Genomic DNA, 26,549 nt, shown 5'->3' with positions numbered 1-26,549 from the left:
TAAATATCCATTCATATTTAATGCTCATTTAATCATTAAATCCTAAACTGTCACGTCAAAACAATGAATACATTTGGCTTTAATAGATACAAAAACAAACTGGATTAATTGAAAATGACAAGTGTTTAAAAGCATTCCTTCAAAGCATCATTGGGAACATTCCTTATCTCAATGGCAACATAATAAAAGACATCATAAAAGACAGTTTTAAACTTGCCACAGTGACAACTGATGAAGTGTTTAAAAAACTGAGCGCCCTACCTCAGCACAAGGCCACTGGCCTTGATAAAATTCCAGCTAGATTTCTCAGAGATTCAGCCGCCACCATTGCTCCAATCATTACCCACATAATTAACCTTTCCATCGAACAGGGTCATGTCCCACAGGACTTCAAACTAGCAAAAGTAACCCCCCTGCATAAAAAAGGTAGCAAACTAGACCCTGGAAACTACCGTCCCGTTTCCATTCTCAGCTCCATATCCAAAGTCATGGAGAAAATAGTCTACGAACAGATTGCAAGATATCTCGATGAGAATAATCTGATTTACGAGTTCCAATCTGGATTCAGAAAATCTCATTCCACCGACACATGCCTTCTCTATTTGACTGACCAAATCAAACGCGAAGCGGATGACGGCAAATATAGCGGCATGGTCATGATGGACCTCCAGAAGGCATTTGATACCGTAAATCATTCTATTCTGATTGAGAAACTAAAAGCCATCGGTCTTGACAGCGCAGCAGTGAGTTGGATGCAATCTTACCTGGTGGGGAGGGAACAGGTGGTGGAGATTAACGGTACCATGTCCCCCCCCCTCCCAGTAAGCTGTGGTGTTCCTCAAGGTAGCATACTGGGGCCTCTGTTGTTCCTAATATACGTGAACGACATGGCATCTGCTTGTGACTGCAACCTGTTCCTGTTCGCGGATGACTCGGCTCTCCTAGTCTCGGGCAAGGACCACTTGCAGGTTGAGAAGACACTTAACTCTGAACTAAGTAAGATCTGCACATGGCTTAACGACAACAAATTATCAATTCACCTGGGAAAAACGGAGTCCATCCTCTTTGGAACAAATCATAACCTCAAAAAGGTCGATAACTTCACAATCAAAGTGGGTGACAAGGTCATAACACGAAAAAACGAAATCTCTTACTTAGGATGTATCCTGGAAGCTAATCTTTCCAGTGAAAAGATGACTTCTAAAGTAATAAATAAAATCAACCAACGAACTCGTTTCCTACAGAGGATAGCCCCGATGGTCAATTTTAACACACTGAAGACCATAGCTGGTGCAATAATCCAGCCCCTCTTTGACTACGGAGTCCACGTATGGTATCGTGACGCCCCACAAGCCCTGAAAACTAAACTCCAAACAGCCCAAAATAAACTAATTAGGGTCCTGCTTAGCCTTCCCTATCAGACTCACCTCACCGCTACTCACCAATTAAGAGTGGGGTGGCTCAGAGTAGATGACAGAGTACAGCAGCTTGCAATGGGCCTGGTGTACAAGATACACTACACCACTATGATACCCAAGTACCTGTCAAAATACTTTATAAACATTAAGGATGTCCATAATTACAACACCAGAGGCAGCGCCACAGATCACTTTCAACCCAGAGTCAAAACCAACAAAGGGTCAAACTCTTTTTTCTGCTATACCACCAAAATGTGGAAAGCCTTACCGAAGGCCATAAAGGAGTGTGGATCACTTGCATCCTTTAAAATTGCCCTGAAAAGCCACTTACAGGCAGCAGCCGTTCGCAACTGGTAATAATGAACCTAGCCCCAACCCTACCCTCCCCTGCCCCTTCTTTGTATATACTGTTTGTTTAAGAATTACTGTCTTTGTTTTGTTTTTCTTTACATATCTACTGCATAGTACTGTGTTCTATCTGTCTGTCATTCAATGTTATATGAGATACTTAAATGGTTTCCAGTGGAAATAAGCTTAGTCTTTTCATGGATCTCCTTTTAGTAGACCTTGTACCAGTGAACTGTACCGTCATGAAACTGTACCTTTTCCTATGCAAACTTCTAATAAAGTCTTCAATCAATCAATCAATCAATCAATAACACAATATACAGTACAACATTTGAAACCCTCAACAGTTAAAAAAAAGGCATGGACAAGTCAAAGAAAAGTGTGTATAAATATTTTATTGCAATAAATATGATGAGGAGATCTCGACCCTCACATCTGGCTTCATTGGTCCTGCATGGACGTACAGTACAGGTCTGAAAGACAGAAAACAATTGCATTCACAGATGCAACACAACAGCGAAGAGCTTTTATTTCAATTATAATCAATGTTGTGTTGTCACAAGTGAAAATAACTTTTACTTAGTTGTAACAAGAGTAGTAGTCACCATACAGTAAAAGATCGTAGCTAACAATGCTAATTAGCTAGCATGAGAGTTTTACCTTGTTGTTGTTGTTGTTGTTGTTGTTGTTGTGAGTCGTGCTGCTTCTCTGGGGAGTTTGCTGAGTTTAGGATATGTTAAGGATGTCATCAATACTATTAACTGGTGTAGATAGAATAAAAACATCGAAGATAGCGGTGGCTTGCATATCAAGAGACCATGACCGCACCGCACCATCTAGCTGACAGCTGGAAAAAAAAACCTCCGTTGGTTTAACCCTTTCAGTTCATTGTCATAATCTTTTACTGCAGCGCTGGGCAGTGTTGCCAAAATTTGTGAGAGAAATAAGCGAAACAAGCCAACTCTTGCAATATAAATAAGCAAAAAAAACAAGATAGTTTAGGTAAATAAATTGACTTGGCAACACGTTTATATGCATGCCTGACAGAGAGAACCCGGAAGTTCCCTTTCGACTTGGGGGCGGGGCCTCCCTCCTGCAATCGGCCAGGAATGTTGTCTATAGAGATACTGTGTACCGATTTGCATGATTTTTGGACAGAATAGGCGATATATCAAAAGATTTGTTTAAAAAGTCGGCCTCCTGGTGGCACTGTAAAAAGCAAATGTGAAAAATGAAGGGCAGAGATTTTTCCTTGGCATCTAGGGAGTGTGCGTGCAAAGTTTCACGCAGATCCATGCAGTTATAGACAGAACACGAATCGGCCTGTTATAGCACCATCATGATCATTTTTCAAGTGCCTTTTTCCTCTGCCCTAGTGGGAATGTGCGTGCAAACTCACAGAAATAGCACGCTGCGTTGAATGCTACCCAGCACTACAAATAGAATATACATCCCACTAAGCAATTTGGGGGTTAAATCGCGTTCAAATGCTGTCTTCGCCGTAACCGGACGGCTAGCTAGATCCGGTCTGTGACGAGTTTAAATTTTAAAGTTTTTTCACCGTCTAGTATAGACTAGACATTGTATCACCGGCATTTAAACGACTACATTTCGCCACTAGAGGCCGCCGAAAGTAGTGAAAATGATGGCAGCCTGCAGGTTTAAAAACACATTTTTTTGGTTTTGAGATCCTGTAACCTTCATGTGGTACTGCAGCTGATTGAATTTATACCGCATTTCATTGCTGTTCATATTTGACATAGGTAGCCACCCAGATTCAAACTCGCGTACTTCTACATACCAGACCCAAACACTAACCGCTAGACTAGGAACACTGATGCAAGTGAGGAAGCACTATTGCACTATTTGTATGTGATATTGCCTCCCGCCGTTTCTTTTTAGGTCGGTGCATTTTGCTTGACAAGGCTATAACTTTATATTGATACATATTATAAAACGATTTTATTTAATCATTATCATTGAATGGTGGGGTACGTGGGGATGTGGGGAGAGTCGAACAGCCGTACGGTACGTGTACGTGTTTATATTGCTGTCAGAATGAATGTAACTCAGAGAAGTAATAGGCTATGCTGTCAGCACCACGGCATTATTTATTACACTTTTTTATTTATTACAGAATTTTTCAAAGGACTTATTGCCCAGCTTTTTATAGACGGATAAAAGACGTGCAATGACCAGAAAACTGCTCAGTGGATGCAAACTACAACTATTAAGGTAGAACCGGGAGATCTAATCATTTCAAGCTATACTGTTAGCATCCGTTAATGAACAACCTGATAAAAATGTATTTAAAAAAAAAGATGGTCTAACACACGTTTGTCCTAAACCGGTTATATATCGTTCAGATGAAGCGTTCAGATGACGGCTACAACTAAACTAGACTATATAGTGAAATTGGCTCTTAAAGTTGTACTATGTAACTTTTTTTATAAAACAAATCTTAAAATTCTCCTAACTATTAAAACACAAAAGTTTTAGAAGATCCGCGCCGTGAATTTCAGCCTGTAAAGCCTTCTCTATTATGTAAACTGAGATCCTTGCCGTGGACCGGATCTCGCGCCAAAATTGCGTCATCACACTACCGGCCAATCACAGCGAGGGTTATACAACTGCCGGCCAATCACATCGCATCTTGAAGTGGGGTCGCCATTTTGTTGTCGCCGGTTTGTACCATCCAGTCTCTAGGTAATTTCGCCTACCAGGCAGGGTGAAGGAGTGTATCTCTGGAATTACTGAACGCACAGGAACAAGGGACCCCTCCAAAGATAGATCTCAGCGAGGTGGAGGCAGACGCGGGGGTCTGAAGGTACGAAAAACGGCCGAAAGACGCGGACGCGACCGCGGTTCGCTATAGGGCTAATGACCACTAGGTGAGCAACTTACACAGTATGGCTTTAAAATTACTTTATTCCAATATTTGAAACCCAGGTGTGCATATTAAAGCTGTTTTTGTAATCAACAAGTATGGAATAATGGATTAAATGTAATCAGCTACAATCGGTCTATAGACAGACTAACGATAGACGGTTCAAATGAGGGCTAACCCTAGACCATAGGTCTAGATGACGGCTGGTGTTACTGGGTTGGCATATCTGAGCACGGTAAACAACCCAAAACTTAGGAAAGCCTTGACTAGGTACTGACTCAGTGAACACAGCCTTGCCATAGAGAAAGGCCGCCACAGACAGACGGACAGACCCCACTTCCAAGGGAAGACAGGCCATGCACCCACTGCACACAAAATGTGGTGGAAACAGAGCTACACTTTCTAACCACCTGCCCACTATACCAAGACATCAGAGGCACATACTTCCCACACCCGAAATGAGTTTGAAAACATGACCAATGATGAAAAACTCCCATACATACCTACTGGGAGAAATACAACAATGTGCGAACACAGCAGCAAGATTTGTGAACTGTTGCTACAAAAGAAGGCTAGAAACACAACCACCCTAAGGACAACAAACCATGGACTGAAATCTAGACCTACTGCACATACAGTATGAAACAGATAGAGCTGCTAGTTTTAAATGTATTTTGAGAAGAAATAATGCTGCTATTTGTTCCAAAAGCTTTATACCCTGTATATACTGTATATAAAATGGCACAATGCAACATAGCTCTGTTTACACAATGCTGTAACCCCCTCCAACTGTATTGTGTTTTTAATTATGTTTTTATTTATGTTTTTATTTTCCCCTAATGTGGAACTCGTCTCCTCTCCGTGCAGACTGTTTGTGTTTATATGAGCTCGTCTGCTGCATTTCAGTAAAGAGCTAGAAATGCTGGTGACGCGAGGTTAGTAAAGAGCGATTCCATTGGCCGAAATGTCCGAGCCAATCACATTGCTTCGTGTATTGAGGGTGCCTGGGAAATCTGTGACTTTCATGCTGTGTCCATGGCAGTGCTATTTTTTGTCAACACACCTTTTTGAGAATAAATCCAAATCCAAAATGAATATTTTACGGAATTCTCTGCTCCGATTACGTGGAGTGACACCTTCTAGCAGGTAATTATATTGATCTAAACGCATGTCAAGGCCAGCAATGATTGTGGCCAAGATGCTATTGCTAAGTTTAGCAAGTTATAGTGATGGCGTAACTGAGTTTTGGACTTGTGGTGCCCTTAAAAGAGACCCCGGCATCAACAGCGAAATTTGATTATGATTGAGAGCATACAGTTAATATCAAATTATGCTGTGAGTGTGAGTGTGTGTGTGTGAGTGAGTGAGTGAGTGAGTGAGTGAGTGTGTGTGTGTGTGTGTGTGTGTGTGTGTGTGTGTGTGTAAATTGTGTAAATGCAGCATTCTCTTTCAATGCTGCATTGTTCTTTAATTTTTTAACATTTTGTTACTGACTATATCTACTGCATAGTACTGTGTTCTATTCGTCTTTCATTCAATGTTATATGAGATACTTAAATGGTTTCCTGTGGAAATAAGCTTAGTCTTTTCTAGGATCTCCTTTTAGTAGGCCTTGTAACAGTGAACTGTACCGTCATGAAACTGTACCTTTTCCTATGCAAACTTCTAATAAAGTCTTCAATCAATCAATCAATCAATCAATCAATCAATGCCATGCCTGTGTTGTCAAAACTTTCTCAACAGCATTGCTACAGCAAATGTTAGTGCTTCCCACAATAGACTTCTCAGCAGCTGGGTTCTATCCAGAGCTGCCCCAGAACCTCAGATTTCCAGATGTACACCACTCCTGTCACAGACTGAGCGTACAGGGGTGTTCCAGCAGCAGCAGCTTCCTTGGCACTACCAACAGGTACGGACGAAGAAGAGAGGCACTGAGTACCAGCCCAAGAACATCAAACGGATCAGGACCCATGGCTGGGTCAAAAGACTCAGTACCAAGGGAGGCATTGAGGTCATTCTGCGCCGCATGTTGAAGGGAAGAAAATCTCTCTCGCACTGAAAGTGTCAAATGGGAAAGACGTTTTTTTCTGTTTTCTCAGAGACTTGCAATGTAAAATGAATTACTGGTTGTGCAGCACTTGTACAACAAGAGATGTACACCAACCTGGCAACAACTTATCATTATCATCATTTCAGTGGCATTTGATTTCTAATAGGATACTGTATGTCAAGTAAAATAAGCTTGCAAAGTTATCCGTTTTTGAATAAAGATCCCACTTCTGTTTCAATTGAAGGGTTATTGGTGCTAAATTGCTTTTAATGATGTTAATCAGTATGTGATAAGATTTTTTTCTAAGTTAGAATATTAAGAAGTCAATGTCATGTTTGAGTCAAACAGACAATGTCATAGAGCATTATGACATTAATTACTCTCCCCATGGAGATTGAGTTAAAATATATAATTTTTTGTTTTTGTCGCATTTGTGTCTTCATCCGGAAACTTCATATATAATTGGCTTAGGAATGCAACAAAAACATGTTTTGTTTATTGAACTCAAGTCTCCATGGGGTGAGTAGGCCTAATTGATAGGAGTAAACTATTCCTTTTAATGCAAGGTTCAGGGTGTTTATAGCATGTACATAATACTATATAGTCTGTTGCAAAAGACTCAACATCCAATGATGTATGGTAGCACCACTCACCAACAAGAAAATAAAAGACGGGGACAGTGACTCAATTTCACCAATGTATTTATTTTCAATCTGTAGTCTGTTAAAATAATATTATACTTCAAGCTTCTAGACAGGGTGAATAAGAAGATAAAAGGTAAAATAGTAAAGGATATCTATCTCTCTATACAATACACACACACACACACACACACACACACACACATGGAAATAAAAGAGATTTCACCTACTGTTTACACCTGTAAACCTGTGATGTGACAATGAAGCTGATTCTGAAAGCCACACCATTTTATGCTGTATTTTCTCTTGAATACACCTAAATATAGGCCTATAGAGCGTCGCAGCGGAAGTGGATTCCTGGGGTCACTTAGTCTCGCGTAGCCAGACAACTATTCCACAATCTCTGAATGCTATATTTTGTAAATAATATAGATTGAGATAGGTATGGCCGGGTACGAAGGCACCAAGGAAGAATGGGCAGTGTTAAATTGGCTACTTCCCCAAAAAATTGTATATTTTGAAACTGTTTTAAGTAAAGTACAATATGTGATTAGAACATGCTTCAAAACATGTATACCCAGTCATTTTGGGGCATAAATAGAAGTTTTTTACATCGAGGTGACCCAGGTATCCCGAGTCCTGGCTGTATCCGTGGAGATTACCCCCACTGCCGACAATATAGAAATGCCATTAAATAGCCTAATGCATGTCAGACTGGGATTCCTTGAAAATGAAATCACAGCTAGAGCCGTAACAATCTTCTTTTTATGGGGGTCCCTGGCATATCTTTTCAAATGGGGGTCTGCGGGCTAATAAGTGTAACTTTTGGGGTCCCCTGGGCCCTGCGTGAAAAAAGTTTGGGAACCAGTGTGAGGTCCGGCCGGGGACCCAGACCTTTTTAGGATGCTATAGTAGGCGACAGAGGCGTCAATTGGGTATGGCAAGATATGGCATCTGCCATACCTTGGCTTGGCTACAGGGGGAAATAATAAAATGTACTTTTCATTGTGCATGTTGCTAAGGTATGGCAACATGACAGGTGTCTTGCACGCGCGCACCAGTCATGTTGCCATACCTTAGCTTTTTCTGAACTGACGCCGCTGGTGGGCGAAGTAGAGAGACGTTTCACTGGATGTTTCCATGCTGATAAGCTCCTCCGTGTATTGGAGGGCTGGCCTTGTGTGTTTACTTATTCACCAATGAGCAGACTTCCTTGACGTGTTTACCAGCCATCAACCAATGGCGTCGTTGGATCAGCTGAAGGTTACCGCCCACACAGACGAACAACAAAGATGGAGTAGATGTGAACAGTGGAGAGCACATCAACAAGGCAGCGAGAGGAAAGAACCTTGAGCGTTTGTGGCAACTAATAGGGCGATTTAACGAACTGAAAGTGTTTGGAGGGTGATGAAATGTGATAAATGTCAAAGAAATATCTCGAGCATTTATTGTTACTAACCTAAGAATCGGAAGTGGTAAAGAACGCTTTTTGTTGAAGACAACGTTTAGCTAGTAGCGGCGAGCCATTAGCGACTGATCCTTTCAGGTCTCATTACGTGACCAAGGAGCTTAATCAAGACTTGGATAAAATATGGATAAGGTAATGTATAATTACTATTATTTTGTATTTATAACATATTTTTGACGTTTCTACTAATCATCGATACGTTTCGTAGTAAGCAGTGATGTCCTTCTTTCCTGTGGTGGTAAACTGCTAACTGGTTTGTTTACATTTAATAAAGTCGTGTGTCCGTTCGCAAACTCTGGGATAATCACAGAGATGTAAAGTAACTAAGTGCATTTACTTAAGTAATGTACATAAGTACAACTTTTAGGAATTTGTACTTTACTTGAGTATTATCAATTTCCAATACTTTTACTTCTACTCCACTAGAATATCTCAGATCCAAATACTGTACTTTTACTCCACTCTTGGTACTTTTTGATGCCAACACTTTGATACTTTTATGCAGGTACATTTTTACTTTTACTTATAACAGAGTGTTTTTATTGCGATCATAGGTCGCAGTTAAGTTAACTATGAAAACTGTCTCTGTCACGCCTATGGATTTGTCGCTCTGACATCATGTTCTGACATCACTGTGATGTCAGGGTAACCACTCTTAACAGAATGGGTTTTCCGCTATGACATCACGCTCTGGCTTCACTGTTGTCACACTAACATAATCCCTTTTATGCCCATATATGGAGTTCCCTGATGTCATCAATATTAAGCCCATATCTAACAGGACTTAATATGGGAATGCCCATATTTGGAGGCCACATACCACATTAACAGAATCCATATATGGCCAAGACAGCCCATATCTGTGTGGCCGGTTCTACAGACAGGGATCTCCATGTATGGGCATCAAAGGGTATGATGTCAGATGTCATAGACATCATAGGACTTTCACGTAACGAATAACAGAGTACGCATGTTTGTTAGGGCGAGGTTGCATGTCGCCCTGAGGCGTCTTACTAGTATTGTAGTACTGGATAATCATACTGTCCGCCGACACGCTCCCATGTGTTATGTGCATTAGATGTAGTGGGGAGTCTTCTTGATTTGTATATTTATATTGCTGTCATTGGCGCCTGTTAAATACACATTTATCACTTAACGTAAGTTTAGTGGACACAGAGTTGTTGACAGTCCTTGTCATTAACAGGCAGATTTCTTGAGAGGGCTGCCTGTCTACAACAAATCAAACTTCAGCAGATTCCACGCAGACTCTGTGTGTAAAGCTTCAGTAAGTGTACTTGTGTTTCCAAAGGTGTAACTTATTATTACGTTATAACTTACAATTAAATTATAAAGAGAATGCAAGTAAGAAAAAGCTAATACATGTAAAATTACACATTTTTCTCCAGACAAGTGAAACTTTTGTGCCCAGACAACTGACAAATGCCTCAAAGTTAATGTCAATCACAATTATATCTGTCTTGACTTTTTTATTTATGTAGAACCGCCGGCCATCAGTGTATCTTCCAACTCGGGATTATCCATCAGAACAGAGTAAGTATGTCAAGGTTGAGGATAAATCATCTTGGTGAAGCAAGAAACTGGAGAATAATGCCACAATGGCAAAAACTGTGACCTTGTTAGGGTCTCAATGTCACAGATATTATGTCACTTTGTCATTGTAATTTTTTCTCTCGACATCTGACCCCTGAGTGTAGGTGTATACATTATACTGTATGATCCATTCACTCTGGGGTAAATAGGGCAATAAGCTGTAGTCTTCACTCTTTGTCTGCCTTTTTACTCGATGCTAAGTAAATGTTCTGTGATTGTTATTTGCTCTGGTTAAGAGCGTCCACTAAATGCCTAAATTGTAATCTGATTAATCAATCTGTGTTTCTCCTCAGTTATAGTCACAGAGAAGACAAACATCTTATTGCGATATCTTCATCAGCAGTGGGATAAGAAGGTAATGGACTTCTTCTCATTGGATGTCATGTACAATATTATCATACACAAAAATAAAATTGCCAAATGCCAATGGAAGAATCCCTACTGAGGTATATGTTTGATTGAGTCTCGGTTTCAAAATGTTAGTTTCTATAATTGCATCAATGTCATATTGCAAGTTAAGTTGGACACAAGGCCTGTTGCATTGTGTTTGATTGTGCAGATGACAACCCCTGCTTTTTACAATTGAACATCTTTCTGATTTTTTTTGGTTTGTACCCTCAGAATGCAGCCAAAAAGCGGGAACAGGAGCAGGCCGAAGGAGAGAATGCCGCACCTCCACGAAAGATTGCCAGGACTGATAGTCGGGAGCTGAATGAGGACTCGTAGGGCACTCTTCCAACAAAGACGGACTAACACACTGACATGCGCACAGACAGGCAACAGGCACGCTCACTCCTTAACTCAAACGCAGATGCAGAATATATGTTTGCAAAGCAGAAGCCTTGATACCGAAGCACATGAGGAAAGATACTGTAATGCAGGCGGTGTAGAACACTGCCGCTATTACTGAACAATGAATTCAGTGAAGAAGACATGTTCATATCATCTTAAGCCTAATTTATAGTATACTTGGTCACATCATTTTCGGTGAACAACACCGTTGTACAATGAAGTATAAATTGTGCTTTATCCACATGAACCCTAGCATCCCTATTCTGGGCATGTCATAATAGGTGCACATTCAGCAGAACTAGGCAAACATTCTGCAAAAATATCAGAACAACAAGCTTGCAACACGATTTGTTGTGAGCTTGAAGATCGACTATTTCCTGATTTGTTGTAGACCCTTGGGTGGCCTCGTCCAACAATATATAATGGTTAATGGCACAATTAAAATTTCTGCCTTAGCAGACATTTCTTTCTATAATCTGCAGTCCATTTTTGTGCACATCTCTCAAATTTACTTTCAGTAGAGAGTTCCTGGCAAACTCGGACCACACATCTGCTTGAGCATCTGTACTTTGTAATTTGGCATGGTAAACGAACATATGACAGAAATGCCTACCTTTTCACTCCTCTATCTGGTTTACATTGATTTGTGCTCAAATGTGTTTTTTTGTTCATGTACATTCAGTGCTCCTTAGTGCTTTTGAGCGGTCTACAGGTATATTAATTCAGACAGGCACTCAAGATATGCATGTTTTATGTTAAGTCCATGTAATTAAGTTGCATGCCACCTTATTGCGGTTTACTCTCCATTAGGAGTATTTTGGTTTTGAAATGTGATGACATGCTTTTACGTGGTGGTCATTGAGACCCTTAGATCACCCAGCATGAAGTTGTCATCATGGAAATGAAAATACCAAGATGTCAACTCCCTTGATGTAATTAGGAACTCAGGTTATTGTTGTGGACTGTGTTGTGCTATAAGACTTGCGTCCCAAAGGAAATGTTCTGTTCTCTCCCTTCAGTTGAGTGATCGATGAGTTATTGCCTTAAAGTGAAAGTGAGTGTTTTGCTTCATTGGTTTACGGCGTGATAACAGGTGAAGAAATGTATATGGTCTTAATTTGTGTGGATCTAGCGTCTCCTTCAATTTAGGTCACATTTAGGCCAATACATACCAGATGATGCAAAATGTTTTTGTATGACCTATCTGTTTTGTAGCAATATTTAAAGCATGATATTGAATGCTTGGCGTGCATCAGTTCTGCAGTGCTTGCATCTCCTGAAGTGCAAGGCTGTCACATCCGACATTGTGTAAAATAGGTTTGCTGTGTGGAGATGCTCACTAGACTGGTGAGATTGACTGGTGACAGTAGTAGCTATATAGGAACTCATTTGGTGGACATGTAGTTCAATTGTGCAAACTTGTCATAAATGTGCCATTCAAATTTGGTCATCCAGACAAGGCATGATTATTAATGAGGACAAGCACATTTGTGTTTATTAGATGGATGGTTGCCGCTGGAACATGAAAAGAAAACGGAGCCCCTCTCTTTCTGCTGCTACTTGTGAAGTTGGTGAATTGTATTCACAATAACTTTCCAAAGTTTGTATATTTGTACAGTTGTGTAAGGTGTGCTTGTTCTGGCCCTCTATCAGGTAATATTGCATCAAGGACATCCTCTCTGAGGCAGCCATATTTTATTTTGAAGACTAATCTGATGTTGGCACAAGAGCCAAAGCTGAGTAAAATTTGAAACATCGCTTCACTCGTTGAAGTCTGTCTTATCTGCAATTTGAGGCATCAATTGTTGCACATTATGAAAAAAAATAAACCTGTTTGAGCAGGTTCAGTCAGTATAGATAGACCATACACAGGGTTCGATTTGTGGTTCTGGGGAGATTACATACCTCGCTTTTAATATCCCTTCTCTGTTCATTAATTAGCCTATCTTTTTGTTGGTCAGACTTAATTACATGAATTGTTTGGGAAATGTAGACTGTCTTGATATGTTTGATATTTGTTTGATTATATCACAATTTTAAAGTCCCACTGTGTAACATTCATTTTAGTAGTCTTTTGATACCTCTCGTAGCTCCGTTGTCATTACAGCATGTGTCTACATACATACTGTAAGTACTCCACAATAACGAATGCTGTAACCCTAACCCTAGGCTAGCACCTGAGATCATGGAACGCAACACTTGTCAGAAGAATACATAAATTAATACACTTCCATTGCCTGTGTCATTTTCGAGTGTCTGGGGCAAACACAAAAATAGTCGTTAATAGGCTAATTCTATGTATGTGGAATGGTTCATATATCGTATCAATATTCCGGTGAAAGACCTAAAAGAATAACTGAAAGAGTTACACAATATGACTAACAGTCATACACCGTATGACTAACAAGTTGTTCAAATGTACGGTATGTTAACCACATTTATCTCGTTAACCCTTTTATTAAAAAATTGGGTTGCAGATCTACAAGATCACACATTGTGACGTGTTGTGAGATTTTAGATCAGCTATTTGTTGTACGAAGAGGTAAGAAAATGTGCCCCCCTACAAAGGTAACCGGTAGAGTCGCCAGAAAGAAGGTTGCAGAGATTTTTATTCTTGTATTTGTTTTACTGAGAATAAAGTTAGATATAACTTTAGGATTAAGTATATCTTTACTGAAGTTAAGATTATTAATAGGGTTAGGTTTTGGCACCGTTTTACCAAGGTTAAGGTTAGGTTTATCCGTTTAGGCATAGTTTACAGTTATATGGATATTAAGGATCTCAATGGAAAATAACAAATAAGCCCTGCCTTACCTGAGTTTAATTTTAGTTGACGTTGTATAAGTGAACTGTACTGTCATGAAACTGTACCTTTTCCTATCCAAAACATCTAATACCTCAATTAATCAATCAATCAAAAGGCATATACCAGCAGGCAACCTTCTTTCTGGCGACTCTACTGGTATTCCCCTACAAATCGTACCCTGATCAAAGTGATCATACATACTATCGTTGCTGTTGGGTGGAAACACAAGTCCAAAACTGTTCCTTTTTTTTTTTTTTACTTTAAAATAGTGAAAATAGCTGATCTGCTCTTTAGTTCATACAATATTTACAAACTATCAACTATAATTTTTGCCATGGCCAATCATTACATCTGTCTATGGATATGTTAAACATTTATGTTCACAGGTACTTGCTTCAATAAGCCTGGACAAATATATTTTGACACCTTTCACATTTCAAAACGAGGCAGGGACAGATCTGCTTTGGTTTATCTTCCTGGATGTCATTGTCGATTTCAGATGTTCTCCTTTCGTTTAAGTATCATGACCACGTGTAACTTGTGATAAACAAAGTTCTCTTTAATTGACACTGAATGGAAATTATCCTCACAGATGTGTTTTTATGTTTCATTGCATTTTAATATCTCTTGGATCCTTATTCTCAATAAATTGAGCTAAATTACCTAGCGTGTCTTAATGTGCTGTTACCTGCATGTATCTATTTATTCTATTATGCTTAATATCAATCTATATCTGATCCAAAAATCAAAAACTTCCATGGTCTCATAATGGGTATTTATTCAAGTGAGATCATGTTTGCATCACTGGAGTACATTCACACATTTATGTAATAAAATAATTCATAGAAAATCAAAGCTAAGAAAAATATATTTTTCACGGTCACAGTGATTATAATCTGAGCTATTGCGGAGGAATAGAATGGCTTTGAAAGTGCTTGACAACTGAAAAGACATGGAATTACCAGTGAAATGCTTGCAGATGATACAACATGCATTCAAGGCAGGCATGAAGAAAATAATGTAATTGGTAAAGTAATATTCACAATCTTTACATCCTTTTATAAACAGGCTAAACAATGCTCATAGTTCAGTTTAAAACATTCTTTGCACAGATATAGGTTAATTCTTTGTGTGCCAAATGGCAATTGGAATCCAGTTACAGAGCTACAAGTCATGCAGTACTTTAACCTTAGTTACAGAGTACTTGAGCTTCATTCAAGGAATTACACATACTGTACATTTCTTTTTACATGGAAGCCATAGAGCCAGGTGAGAATTGATACAGTATAATGATTTTGTGCAAAGCAGTTTGCATCAATAGTTAAAGTCTAACACTTGCTGACCTTACATTTGGTCCTCTCAACTAAAGTTTCTGTGACATTACAGGTGCTTTGAAGGCTCAGAATGTTGCCTGACCATTGCACAGTCCATCTTTACATAATGGAATGTTTTAATAGTCTGTTTATTGACTCTTTGAGCCAGGGTTATCTGAATCACTTGATTGTCTTGTTTCTCCTTTATCTGAATCGTTAGAAGGTAATTCCTCAGGTGTTGTATTTAGGTCAGTCTTGCTAGATTGTGTGCTTGGAGCCTGGGAGGAAGCATCGCCTGTTCTGGAAGGCTGTGTCCCATTAACGCACACCACAGTCCCCTCCGACTTGCTGAAATTGAACAGCTTCCCGGGACTGAATGTCCTGTTGGGAGATTGTGACCTCTCCTGGCCACTGGGGGCAGCAGAGGCATTCACTGTGGACCCTCCTCCCACTGCCACTGCCTGTTCCTTTTTCACCTCGGGTGACTTCAGGAACTTGAAATTCAGGAAGCCGGGGAGTTTAGCCTCGCCTCCTGTCGGGGACTGGGCAGGGGAGCGCGACTTCCCCTGGAGCGGGATGATCTGCTTCAGCTTCATCACGTTGTTGTTGCCCAGCAGAGAGCTGGGCCTCTTGGGCTTGTCCCCCGGCTTGCTCCCAGAGGTCTTATCATGGTGGTGGTGGTGGGGGTCTGCCTTGTGGTACTCGCTCTCCTGGCGAGCCTCGGCCTGCAGCTCGGCCTGACGTTGCATCTCCTCCTCCTCTCGACGGCGCCTAAGCTGCTGCTGGAAGTGCTGCTGTGCCTGGCGCTCGTGTTTCTGCTCCGCACACAGACCCAGGAGTTAGGAAGAAGAGAGAGAGTGAGCGTGAAAGCAATAGACCCGAGACATTTTGAGAGAGATGTGTATGTGAAAACAAATGGCAGTGTGTCAACCCTTCATGCATCATACAGTGCAATATACAGATTTATACAGATTTTCATATTCGTACTTTAATACGTTGATCGTTGCTGGTGTTTTCATTTATTGAATCTATTTTTACCTATCGTATGTATTACTGAGATGTCACACCAAATATTGTTGTAGTGTGAAATGACAATAAAGGCATTCTATACCTTTCCAACCCTGGTCATGCGATGACCCACTTGCCAAAAATATCTGATTTTCATAAAAAAATTACTTCATACATCGTGTCAGATGAAAGAAGCTGGAGTTAAAGATGGTGGTCTAAAGATTATGTTGTGTATATTTCACACTACATAATCTTTAGACCACCATCTCAAACTCCAGCAACATTCCCTATAAAACATGCCATTATCCGCTCTTTACAAAGTGGTCACTGTTGGGTGACAGAAAATGAAACTTACATACCATATGCCGCTTACCTCAGCTTACTGTGTAGTGTGTATGAACACTTTATTTCTGTTTTGGTATACAGCTAACATACACAACATACACTAACATCTACAGGTTGGTCAGTGGAGTGCATATGTTTAGTGAAACAGCTGGCGACTCCATGTGCATCAGAGGAGACATGGTTGTCAACATCTACTGTACTCTACAACACCCTCCGCAGGCCAGCAGTGGGAGTGGCAGCAATAAGGAATGAGGTATAGCTTGTTTATGGCGACTTGGCATAATGACTAAATTGGGGATAACATTTGAAGAATAAATAATGCTGATCAAAATGAAGGCTTCGCTCTCTTTCGACATACCATACAAAGACCGAGGGGCACAGAATAAGACAGACTCACAGTATGATACCAGTCTCACAAAGTAGAGCAAGCTTTCAAATATGCTTTCGTTCGAAGGTCTTTCAAGCTATAAGATAACTACAGTATACCTTGAAAGCTTCCCTTCGTCGGTACTCTAGCTTGGCCATCTCGTCTGCTACCCAGCCAGGGATGTCAGGGATGGAAACATGGATGACGTACTTTAGGAGAATTGCAAAGTGCTGTAAACCACCAACATCACAAAGGGACAGGATGAACAGACAAGTTACATGAAGGCACAAACAGTCACAATATAATGAATTATGTCCAAACAAAAATAAAGCTCTTAAACACATAGGGCTATATTTTCAATTCAAAAGAGTTAAGGGATAAGGGTAAGGCATAGACGAAAATAGGGCCCATGGGCTACAAAGAGGATTTGCAATTTCTATTGTTGCTAACAAACACAAAACTCAATGTGAGTGCACAAAAATACAGCTACAAAAACGGATCGTTTGACTTTTGCTTTTGCAGCAAAGCCAGACAACAGATAATAACAGGTGAGCAGCACCCTACAATGAAACTGAAGCCTCACACACCACTTACACAGCCTTGTCCTTACTGTTAGTGGACACATTCCAGCATACCTCTAGCAAGACGATGCAGATAATAGTCATCTCTGGACTCAGCCAGGGGAAGAGCCGTTGAAGCTGCCCGCATTGACCAATCAGGTAACAGTTCACTATGATGGCTATCAGTCCCATGGCCTCCATCACAGTCTGTTAATGCCACAAATAGAGGAAGAAATATACAGATTGTCAACTTAATAATGTCATGTTAATTTTGACTTTAATTTACATTTCTATAAAGCAGGGGGTCCCCAGAGTTACTACAGGGGGTCCTCCAAATCTTTGTGTGATAGAAACATTTTTTTCCTCCTTTTTTATATTAACCACTTGAACCCTAGCATCCATATTCGGAGAACTTTAGCCAAAAATAGCAGATCTACAAGCTCACACTGAGCTTGTAGATCGGCTATTTTTGTCAAAGAGTTTTGGTGTAGAGGGGAAAAAGAGCAGACTAAATACAGAGTGAAAGGTCAAGTTTATTAAGTATTGACAGTTCAAGTGGTTAAATATCTGAAAACGCAAATTGACATGAATCCAAAATACACTGATGATTGTGCTGTCAAACAATGTAACTATGGTTGTGGGGGTCCCCGCTTAATTTCTCTCTCAACTAAGGGGTCCTTGGCCAGAAAACGTTGAAGACCCCTGCTATAAAGCATTTTTCTTAGAGCAAGAAGCAAAGGACGCTGACCTGCCATCGACCAATAGAGTCCACCCTTTGTCCAAAGGGCCTCTGCAGACCTGTGCAGAGCTTCAGGCCATCGCTGCGTATCTCGATGATGTTGTTGATGAGAGCACACATAGCAGCTAGAGGAAAGGCCGAGGAGAAGAGAACCACGTAGCCAAACTGAACGAACATCTCCTGGTAGTCTTGAAGGGTGTCCTGTTGAGGTCAAAAGTCACCAGTGTTCTCATGGATGCAGTACAATGTTTGTGGAGATGGAATCTAAATGTCCACAAACAGTGTCCCATACTTGAAGTCTTTACTTTCCCCAGCTGACAACACACCCCCCAGTCTCACTACTGTTTTTATTCTATAGTAATTTCTCCCTAATAAAATAGCTTTTCTTTTGTCCCCCCCCCCCCACCCCATGTAAAGCATGCTTTGGGCACTTAGAAAAGCACTACATTCATTTGAGATATTATTATTCAATTTGAGATATTATTATTACATTTTCCATCCATCTTCTTAACTAATCAGAAACATAAGCTAGACAATATAAGATAGACATTAAATGTTTTAAATTCTCTCATTAGAGCCAGTCACAAATAAATGAGTCTCACCTCGTATGTTTGCATACAGCTCTCAATCTCAGCCTGGGTGAGGGTCACGGTTCTGGGTTCTTGTGGTGGATCAATCCAAGATTTCTTGTCCTCTTTCCCCTCACTTAATTTTTTTCTTCTCTTACACAGAGAATCAGATCCATTCAGCGAGACCACAGCACTCTTCTCTTTGGTTTCCTGCTGAAATGTAGATTAGCGTTAGGATTGTGGTTGTGAGCTTGTAGATGTGCAAATTTGGCTATTTTGAAGAGTCTGTCTGTGGGTTTTTACAAATATTTAACTAATGAAAAATATGAAGCAGAGCAAAATAGTGTTTTTGGACAGCTCATCTCTCCTCTGGCTCTGTCCTCGGTTCCCTGTCCCTCTTCACAGGTACAAGTTCTGATGTGGACAGGCCTTGAACCCCCAGATGGACAGGCTATACACACACACACACACACACACACACACACACACACACACACACACACACACACACACACACACACACACACACACACACACACACACACACCTGAGACAGTGCCTCGCAGTCGCTGTCATCGTCGCAGCTGTCAGAAATACTAGATGCGTACATTCCTTCGTCCACCAGTGTGGGACTGTCCTCCAGGGAATTGTCGTCTGCTGTTGGTTGTGTTTCCGCCGTGACGTCCTGATAGTCGACCTTCTCCGAGAAGCCGACCTTGCGTTGACGCAGGGCACTGTCACTCAGGTCCCACTCTTCCTCTGTGAGCCTGAACCCAGCTTTCAGATCGCCTCTCTTTTTTGCATCCGTGCTGCCGTCAGCACAGTGAATGACAGCAATCCCCCTTGGCCCCAGGAAGGAGTAGGCCGTCATCGACGCTTGAGCCTTTCCCAGAGCCAGGCGGCCATATTTGACTGCGATTGCCTGGAGGAGTTCCCACACCACCCTGGGGGTGAAGACGCCCAGCTTGTGGTGCTCGTACAGATACGGCTGTAGGACTTCTTTGATGTTCTGTAGGAACTGACGGAAGATCAACAGAGTGGCTAGCATCTGTGAAGAGTATGAAAGAATGGTAAATGCTTATGCACCAGCCTGTACTCTATTGTAGATACTTAAATACGTTATATTATTGTAAAAGCCCAAGGTACCAAAGCAGCACAATGGCTGAATGAATTACTGTATGACCCTTTCATTTTGCAGAAACGTAAGGCTTGTTGAAAGTGTAACATCAGAAGACTCTGGCTTACGGTTAATGTATACTTCATGTATATCGACTGACAACAGAGAACATAAACATTTCAAAAGAAAAAGCCTCTGGCCATATTTTCGTCCATGTTTTTCAAAATAGTAAAAAAGGGCAAAGACGTTTAGGGATAAGGGGTAAGGCATGGACAAAAATATAGCTGCTAATGTGTATTTGATATACAGTAAGTGTCATCTGTTGTTACCTCCTTCAATCGCTCCATATCCTTGAGGTAGAATCCAATGTAAAAAAGGCTAAGGTAGGAGTTGATGAATTCAAACTGTGAAGCAAAGAGTAAACATTACAACTGCATAAATAACCATACATCAATACCAGTCCTCTCTATTGAAATATCAAGCAGCAAACAAAGCCTGACTTACAAAAACCATCTTGATGATGAGATTATTCTCATAGGCACTCTGAAGTCTATAGTTCTCTGGAAAAGACCCCAAAACAGGTTCACAAAAGTATTATTCACTGTGGAGGTGAATAGTGAGAGTGAAATGAGAGTAATGACAGTTCGCTTGCCATGTAACTGTTGCCCAAACAAACAGAACTTCATAGAATGCCCATATATGGAGGAAGACAGCCATATCTGTGTGTCAGACAGGGATCTCCATGTATGGGCATAAAAAGGATTGTATGTATGATGTCAGATGTGATAGACGTCATAGGATTTTCACATAACAAATAACTGAGTAAGCATGTTTGAGGTCTCACAGCATATCTCCATATACAGTACATGGATCTCCATATATAGGTAACTGGTCCGATATACATCACTGGACAGACGGCCAAGACATGGCGCGACCTCGCCCTTTAGGGGGAGGCGTCACTGTCCCGCTGTCCCTGAGGCGTCTTACTAGTAGTTAACTGCGACCTACAGTCGCAATCAGAATATAGAGCTATTCAACACTTATTTTAACCAAAGAAAATCACTTACCCTACCTTTAAGCTAGCCTGGGTACCAGGCTGCTACTCTATGTTCTGTGGATTTATTTAGTCACTTCGTTTCTCAGTCTGGCCAGGCTGATGAAGTAGCTACCCTAACCCTACTCTAATTCGTTGGAACAACATCCAATCAGCAACGATAACGCCTATATAACATGTTCGGAAATACGAGTCAAATGGGGGCTTGCCAGACTGAGAAGCGAAGTGACAAAACAAATCCAAGGAACGTAGCGTAGCAGGCTGGTACCCAGGCTACCTTTAAGCCTTCTTTTTTATTGACGTTTTCATGGACACCAGAGTTAAAGAGGTTAATTTGGCTTAATTGATAATATTGTTGCTGTCTAAAAGAATCAACACAAAGCACTGACTGCTTGAAGTTTGTTTTCAGGTTCTTACCCCTGTCATTGAGCCAGTATGCGATTTTCTTGTACACCTCATCACATATCGTCACAGTAATGGCCAGGATGATCTTAGGAATGAATCTGGTAATGCCAGGGAGTTCCTTAATGTCCATCACCACCTCCTGTCAGTTTAATTAAGGGTATGAGACACGGTCATCTTTATTAAAGGTTATTCACCTAATGCCCTGTATTCAACACATAGCTGGCCTTGAAAGCCAATTGCACTGATGTGAAGCGACACTAGCAGTGCTTTGGGCATGAATGTGACATCTCTCTCTCTCTCTCTTATAAAAAATAAATTAAGATTATCATCTCACAAAGCATCACACTAATAACACCCTGACAACGAGTTGGATGGATTCACATTTATGACTACGGCTGTATTACAATTCAATTCAAAGGAGCTTTATTGGCATGAGAAAACATACATTTACATTGCCAAAGCAAGTGTCAAAATGTAATAAAAACAGTTGAAAAGGGGGCACATGTATAAATGAATGATCGTATTCAGAAAAAGGAAAGCATAGAGAAAAATAGTGTTGGGGAGGGACACATGGGAATGCTCTTGTGGGATCCGATCCCAGGCCAGCAAGTCCATGTGTGATTCTGGCAGTGAGTGACTCAACCACCACGCCTCAATGGGCACCAGCATCGTTCTAAAGCAGGGCTACTCAACTTAAGATGGCTCAGGGGCCACTCAGCAAAATACCAAAAGTCCAAAGGGCCGCAAGCTAAAAATGACGGTCCCATTTTGGACATTAACAATGATTTTGTAACACACTTATGACAAGTCTAATAATTAAGGAAACACCCAGAAAACAGCCACATTTCCATCTATATAAGCCAGGCCAAACCTCATTGAACCAAAAGATTGTCATGGATGGAATGAAGAAATGATCAAATGTTATCAAATTAGGCTTTATTCACAAAATGTGAAGTGAAAATTAACGCCCCTGTGTCTGGGTATGCAAGACTAGTGAACTTTGGCAATGTAAAGGTTTGTTTTCTCATGCCAATAACGCTCCTTTTCATTAATAGGATGGATTTAAAATAAATAGACGTTTATATTCAATCACTCAAACCCCAGCATCCCTTCTTGGGGGACATTCACCAAAAATAGCCGATCTACAAGCTCACCACAAGATGCATTGTGAGCTTGTAGATCGGCTATTTTTGGTTAAGAGTTGTTAAAAATAAAAATAACTCAAGTACAGTTCAACTCAGCCAGTTGTGGGCTTCTGTGCTTGTAAAACAGTTTGATGCTTTGAGCTCTCCTTCAATGAGCAGTTAGTTGTGTTTAAGCTCAAAGCATCAAACTGTTTTACAAACTACTGGCTGAGTTGAACTGTACTTGAGTTATTTTTCCATACAACAACAACAACTCTTAACCAAAAATAGCCGATCTACAAGCTCAAAATGCATCCTGTGGTGAGCTTGTAGATCGGCTATTTTTTGGTGAATGTCCCCCAAGAATAGGGATGCTGGCGTTTGAGTGATTAAATAATAAGTATAAACGTCCATTTATTTTAAATCCGTCCTATTAATGAAAAGGAGCGTTATTGGCATGAGAAAACTTCCCCATTTGGGGTACAAGCATAGTTCCCTGGCTGCTACGATCTGTTGGAATGTGTGCACTGTCTGTCGATGCTGACTGGCGGAGTCACGGAGGCAGAGACAAGCACAGACAAGGACTACGTCTTCACTAGCCTAAAACATGACGGTCCGGGTCGCGAGCGTTCATATCGCACGACCGTCATGCGTCTCCACTCCAGTGAGCCCGACTGTGGTTGTCTGCAGCCTGCTGCAAAATCTCCGCAGATTTGTCTGTCTGACCGTCTCGTTGTACAATAGATCTAGTGTAGCCTGCATCTCCGCAGAGCTCTCTGTAATAATCATAGAGTATATATAAAATAGAGAGCGGACGAGCCCCGCCCCCACTATCATTTCAATGCAAGTGCTCAGTGGCGTTTTGAAGCAACGGCTACGTGCTAGCATGTAGCTAATCCAGGTGCATTCTGGGGGAAATTGGCCACTATTCGAGACCACAAATGACGTCACGCTGCTCTCCGCTCACAGTCTGGAGTGGAGGGGCGGGGCCAAAATGCGTGTTTAGGCTGCAGTTCCAACTTTGGCCACCATCGGGGCTGCTTCAAATCTAGCCCTGGGTTCTGGGGGCTTGGTAATAATGCATTGACTCGACTGCATTCGCTTCCTGACTACGGAGTCCACCGAGGCTCAAACATCACCGCATTTTGCGTTGCGCGTTAACTTTGACAGGCTTAGAAAAATCATATTTTTATTGGCATGATCATGACGGGCCGCACAGACATGCGGAAAGGGCCGCATGCGGCCCGCGGGCCGCGGGTTGAGTAGCGCTGTTCTAAAGTAAACATATATTTAAAGGGAAGAATGCATCTAATAAATACATGAACAAAACCCCACTAGTGGTATAATAAGAATCAAAAACTTGTAAAACTGTAAATTAGTTTCTTGGTTGGGCTGTATTTAGGGCTGTCACGATTATGACATTTTACATGACGATTAAATGTCACTCAAATAATTGCGATTAATGATTTAATTTTGTTTCTGTCGTTGACAATTACATAACATTCCTGTTTGGCTTGTAGATTTTGAAGTTGCACATGGCAGATATGACACATAACCTAATATACAAAGAAATTACTTACATATTTGACAACTTTATACTTGAAAAAGAACATTGATAGTGGAAATAGCCGATCTACAAGCTCACAACGCGTTGCGATGCGAAACGTTGTGAGCTTGTAGATCTGCTATTTCCACAACTTTTTTAAAGTGTTTGAAACTATATTAACATTTCTCAACATGGAAACAATTATGACGATTATGCAAAATAATTGCGATTACTTCAAATAATTGCGATTAGACAATTTTGTAATAATTGTGACAGCCAAAGCTGTATTATCCATCACTAACCTGCAATTCCAGACAGAGCAGCATGGCCAGAAAGACAAAGCAAAGACAGAGCAGGCATATGGGCAGGCTGACCAGCCACCGGAACAAGGTCCTCTTCCAGGGAGGGTAGTAGAACTCCTCGCAGCCTGTAATGGGACTGCACCGCTTCACCCCCTGGGACAGTTGAGGAGCAAAACAGAGCAGTGGATATTTTCACTTTTTATGTCATATCGTCGTTGTCGGGTGGAAACCTTGTATCTCCAAGTTTCGAATTTGTACGTTCTTTCGCAATGTAAAGCCCTGCTTCATTGTACAAGGCCGTCGCACAAAAGTAGTGAAAACAGCAGATCTACAAGCACACAACGCCTCGCACCGCGAGGCGTTGCGTGTGTGTGTGTGCTTGTACAGTGGGTTACAAAAATTTAGGTCGCCAACTCTAAAATGACGGCAGTAGAGACCTCGCGCCGCCTAGAGGTACCTCTGTCAAACACGCCTCCAAATCCTTAGCCGTGCCCCCTTGAAATGTGATATTTTATTTCTACGTGTAGTGTGGCTGTTCAGCCACGGGGTGGCGATTCTTCAATTTGAGTCGACTATTCGAGTCTATTACTTGTTGGTAGTGCAGCAACTCATTTTGCATCAAATACCTTATTTTGGATACATCTTTTTTATAAGGACTCTCCAATCTCCTCTATCTCTACATGCACTGTGAGCCTGTAAATAGTTTATTTTAGTGATGCGCGAATAGGCTTTTGATGTCATCCGAATCCACTTCCTACGGAATGTCCGTTCGTCTTTTTTCTTTTTTTTTATGAGTCGGTGCTACGTCGATGCAGACAGACATGCAGGCAGGCAGACACACTGACACACGGAGAGAGAGAGAGAGAGAAATAAATGATATACAGTAGGCCTACATTATATGCGATGGGAAATATATCATAAGAAACTGTTCTACATATTTTATTGTGTTTGTAGATCGGCTGTTTAAATCATTTTTAAAATGCAAATCTCTCGAGGTCACTGGGAGAGAGATAGGGCTTGACCTTTGCCCGCAGCTGGAATAAACATTAATGGATAAAGGCTGGGATGGTTATATCTGGTTTGGACATGATGATCATGTATTATGATTATACTAGGAGGCAGTGTTGGGCAAGTTACTTTAAAAAAGTAACTTATTACTTTACTAGTTACTGCTCTGAAAAGGTAACTTGTTACATTACTAGTTACTAAATTATAAAGGTAACTCGTTACTAGTTACCTTACTTTACTTTAAAAAAATATATATCAAAACGAAGCATTCTGGAAAAAGTCAGTTACACTTTTTTTCTTTTTTTTTAAGGGGGCTTCAATAATGTAATGACCTTATAAAGAAAAAAATACAACTCCCTGACATTGTAGCAATTATGCATATAGAAATGCAATGGAACAATAAAGCTAAAGATATGTTTAGAAATGTTGACAGGCATATTCATTGTAGCCTTTTTGCTGTGCAACACTTAGTAGTTATCTGAAGGCAACAGACTGCGTTAACAGACTCAAATGTTGCATGGAAAGCATCATTGATCAAGCATGTTTCATATCTAGCTAGCACTTGCATTACGTGGCTTGGAATCAATCAGTTTGGTTCACTCTGGATGACATGCTGGCGATTTTGGTGGAGTAGATTTCAGGGCCATTTATCTCCACAAAGTTAAAATAATGTTTCCAAGCTCCAAAGCTGCTGTTGTCTCGAGATCTCGCCAGCATTTGGAGACAGGAGAACTCTCCGCTCCGTGCCTCCGTCTCTCTTCACCGTTTATGTGACAATGTGTGTGCGTTGGCTTTGAGTTTGTGTGTATTTTTTAAGACCCGCCCAAGGCCGTCTCTGATTGGCTTAGCCTGAATCTTTAAGCTAGGTCAACCAATCATTGCTCCTCTACAGTGCATCAAGTTAGTGTGCTAAGCCAAGCATGTGTTTGACTTGACTAGTGAGAGTTACCACAGACACAGAGGCAAGTTTATGACCCAGGCAGCAGACAGGCAGACTCCGCTCTGCGGCCGCTGCGGAGAGAAACATTTGGACCACTGAAAGTAACTAGCCACTTTACACCACAGTAACTA

General features: G+C 41.0%; 2 protein-coding genes and 1 long non-coding RNA gene across 3 annotated transcripts in view; 2 read left to right on the top strand and 1 right to left on the bottom strand.

Moving 5' to 3' along the window:
- Nucleotides 1-5,661: 5,661 nt before the first annotated feature.
- LOC308285702 lies at nt 5,662-6,941 on the top strand. The gene is made up of 2 exons (XR_013962078.1): nt 5,662-5,799; nt 6,397-6,941. It is a non-coding gene; the product is annotated as an uncharacterized lncRNA (long non-coding RNA).
- A 1,716-nt stretch (nt 6,942-8,657) lies between these two features.
- Nucleotides 8,658-13,442, top strand: LOC308285415 (DET1- and DDB1-associated protein 1-like). Its single transcript, XM_080726168.1, has 5 exons — nt 8,658-8,944; nt 10,017-10,097; nt 10,312-10,363; nt 10,717-10,778; nt 11,045-13,442. Exons 1-5 carry the CDS (start codon nt 8,936-8,938, stop codon nt 11,147-11,149), a joined length of 309 nt encoding a protein of 102 aa, XP_080582294.1. The 5' UTR covers nt 8,658-8,935; the 3' UTR covers nt 11,150-13,442.
- Nucleotides 13,443-15,401: 1,959 nt separating this feature from the next.
- Nucleotides 15,402-26,549, bottom strand: part of LOC308284669 (anoctamin-8-like) — a gene marked incomplete at its 5' end in the record, with an annotated part of 29,011 nt that continues 17,863 nt past the window's right edge. The window contains 10 exons of the mRNA XM_080725370.1: nt 15,402-16,149; nt 17,174-17,284; nt 17,690-17,821; nt 18,363-18,554; nt 18,956-19,132; nt 19,470-19,970; nt 20,369-20,443; nt 20,544-20,599; nt 21,511-21,637; nt 24,471-24,623. Coding sequence (XP_080581496.1) covers nt 15,484-16,149; nt 17,174-17,284; nt 17,690-17,821; nt 18,363-18,554; nt 18,956-19,132; nt 19,470-19,970; nt 20,369-20,443; nt 20,544-20,599; nt 21,511-21,637; nt 24,471-24,623 — 2,190 coding nt within the window. The 3' untranslated portion in view covers nt 15,402-15,483. The remainder of the gene's footprint in view (nt 16,150-17,173; nt 17,285-17,689; nt 17,822-18,362; nt 18,555-18,955; nt 19,133-19,469; nt 19,971-20,368; nt 20,444-20,543; nt 20,600-21,510; nt 21,638-24,470; nt 24,624-26,549) is intronic.

Source organism: Nannobrachium achirus, assembly GCF_963921795.1.
Source record: "Nannobrachium achirus genome assembly, chromosome: 5".
NCBI classification, from domain to species: domain Eukaryota; kingdom Metazoa; phylum Chordata; class Actinopteri; order Myctophiformes; family Myctophidae; genus Nannobrachium; species Nannobrachium achirus.
The sequence above is the reverse complement of the archived record's forward strand: the minus strand, read 5'-3'. Positions and strand labels throughout refer to the sequence as shown.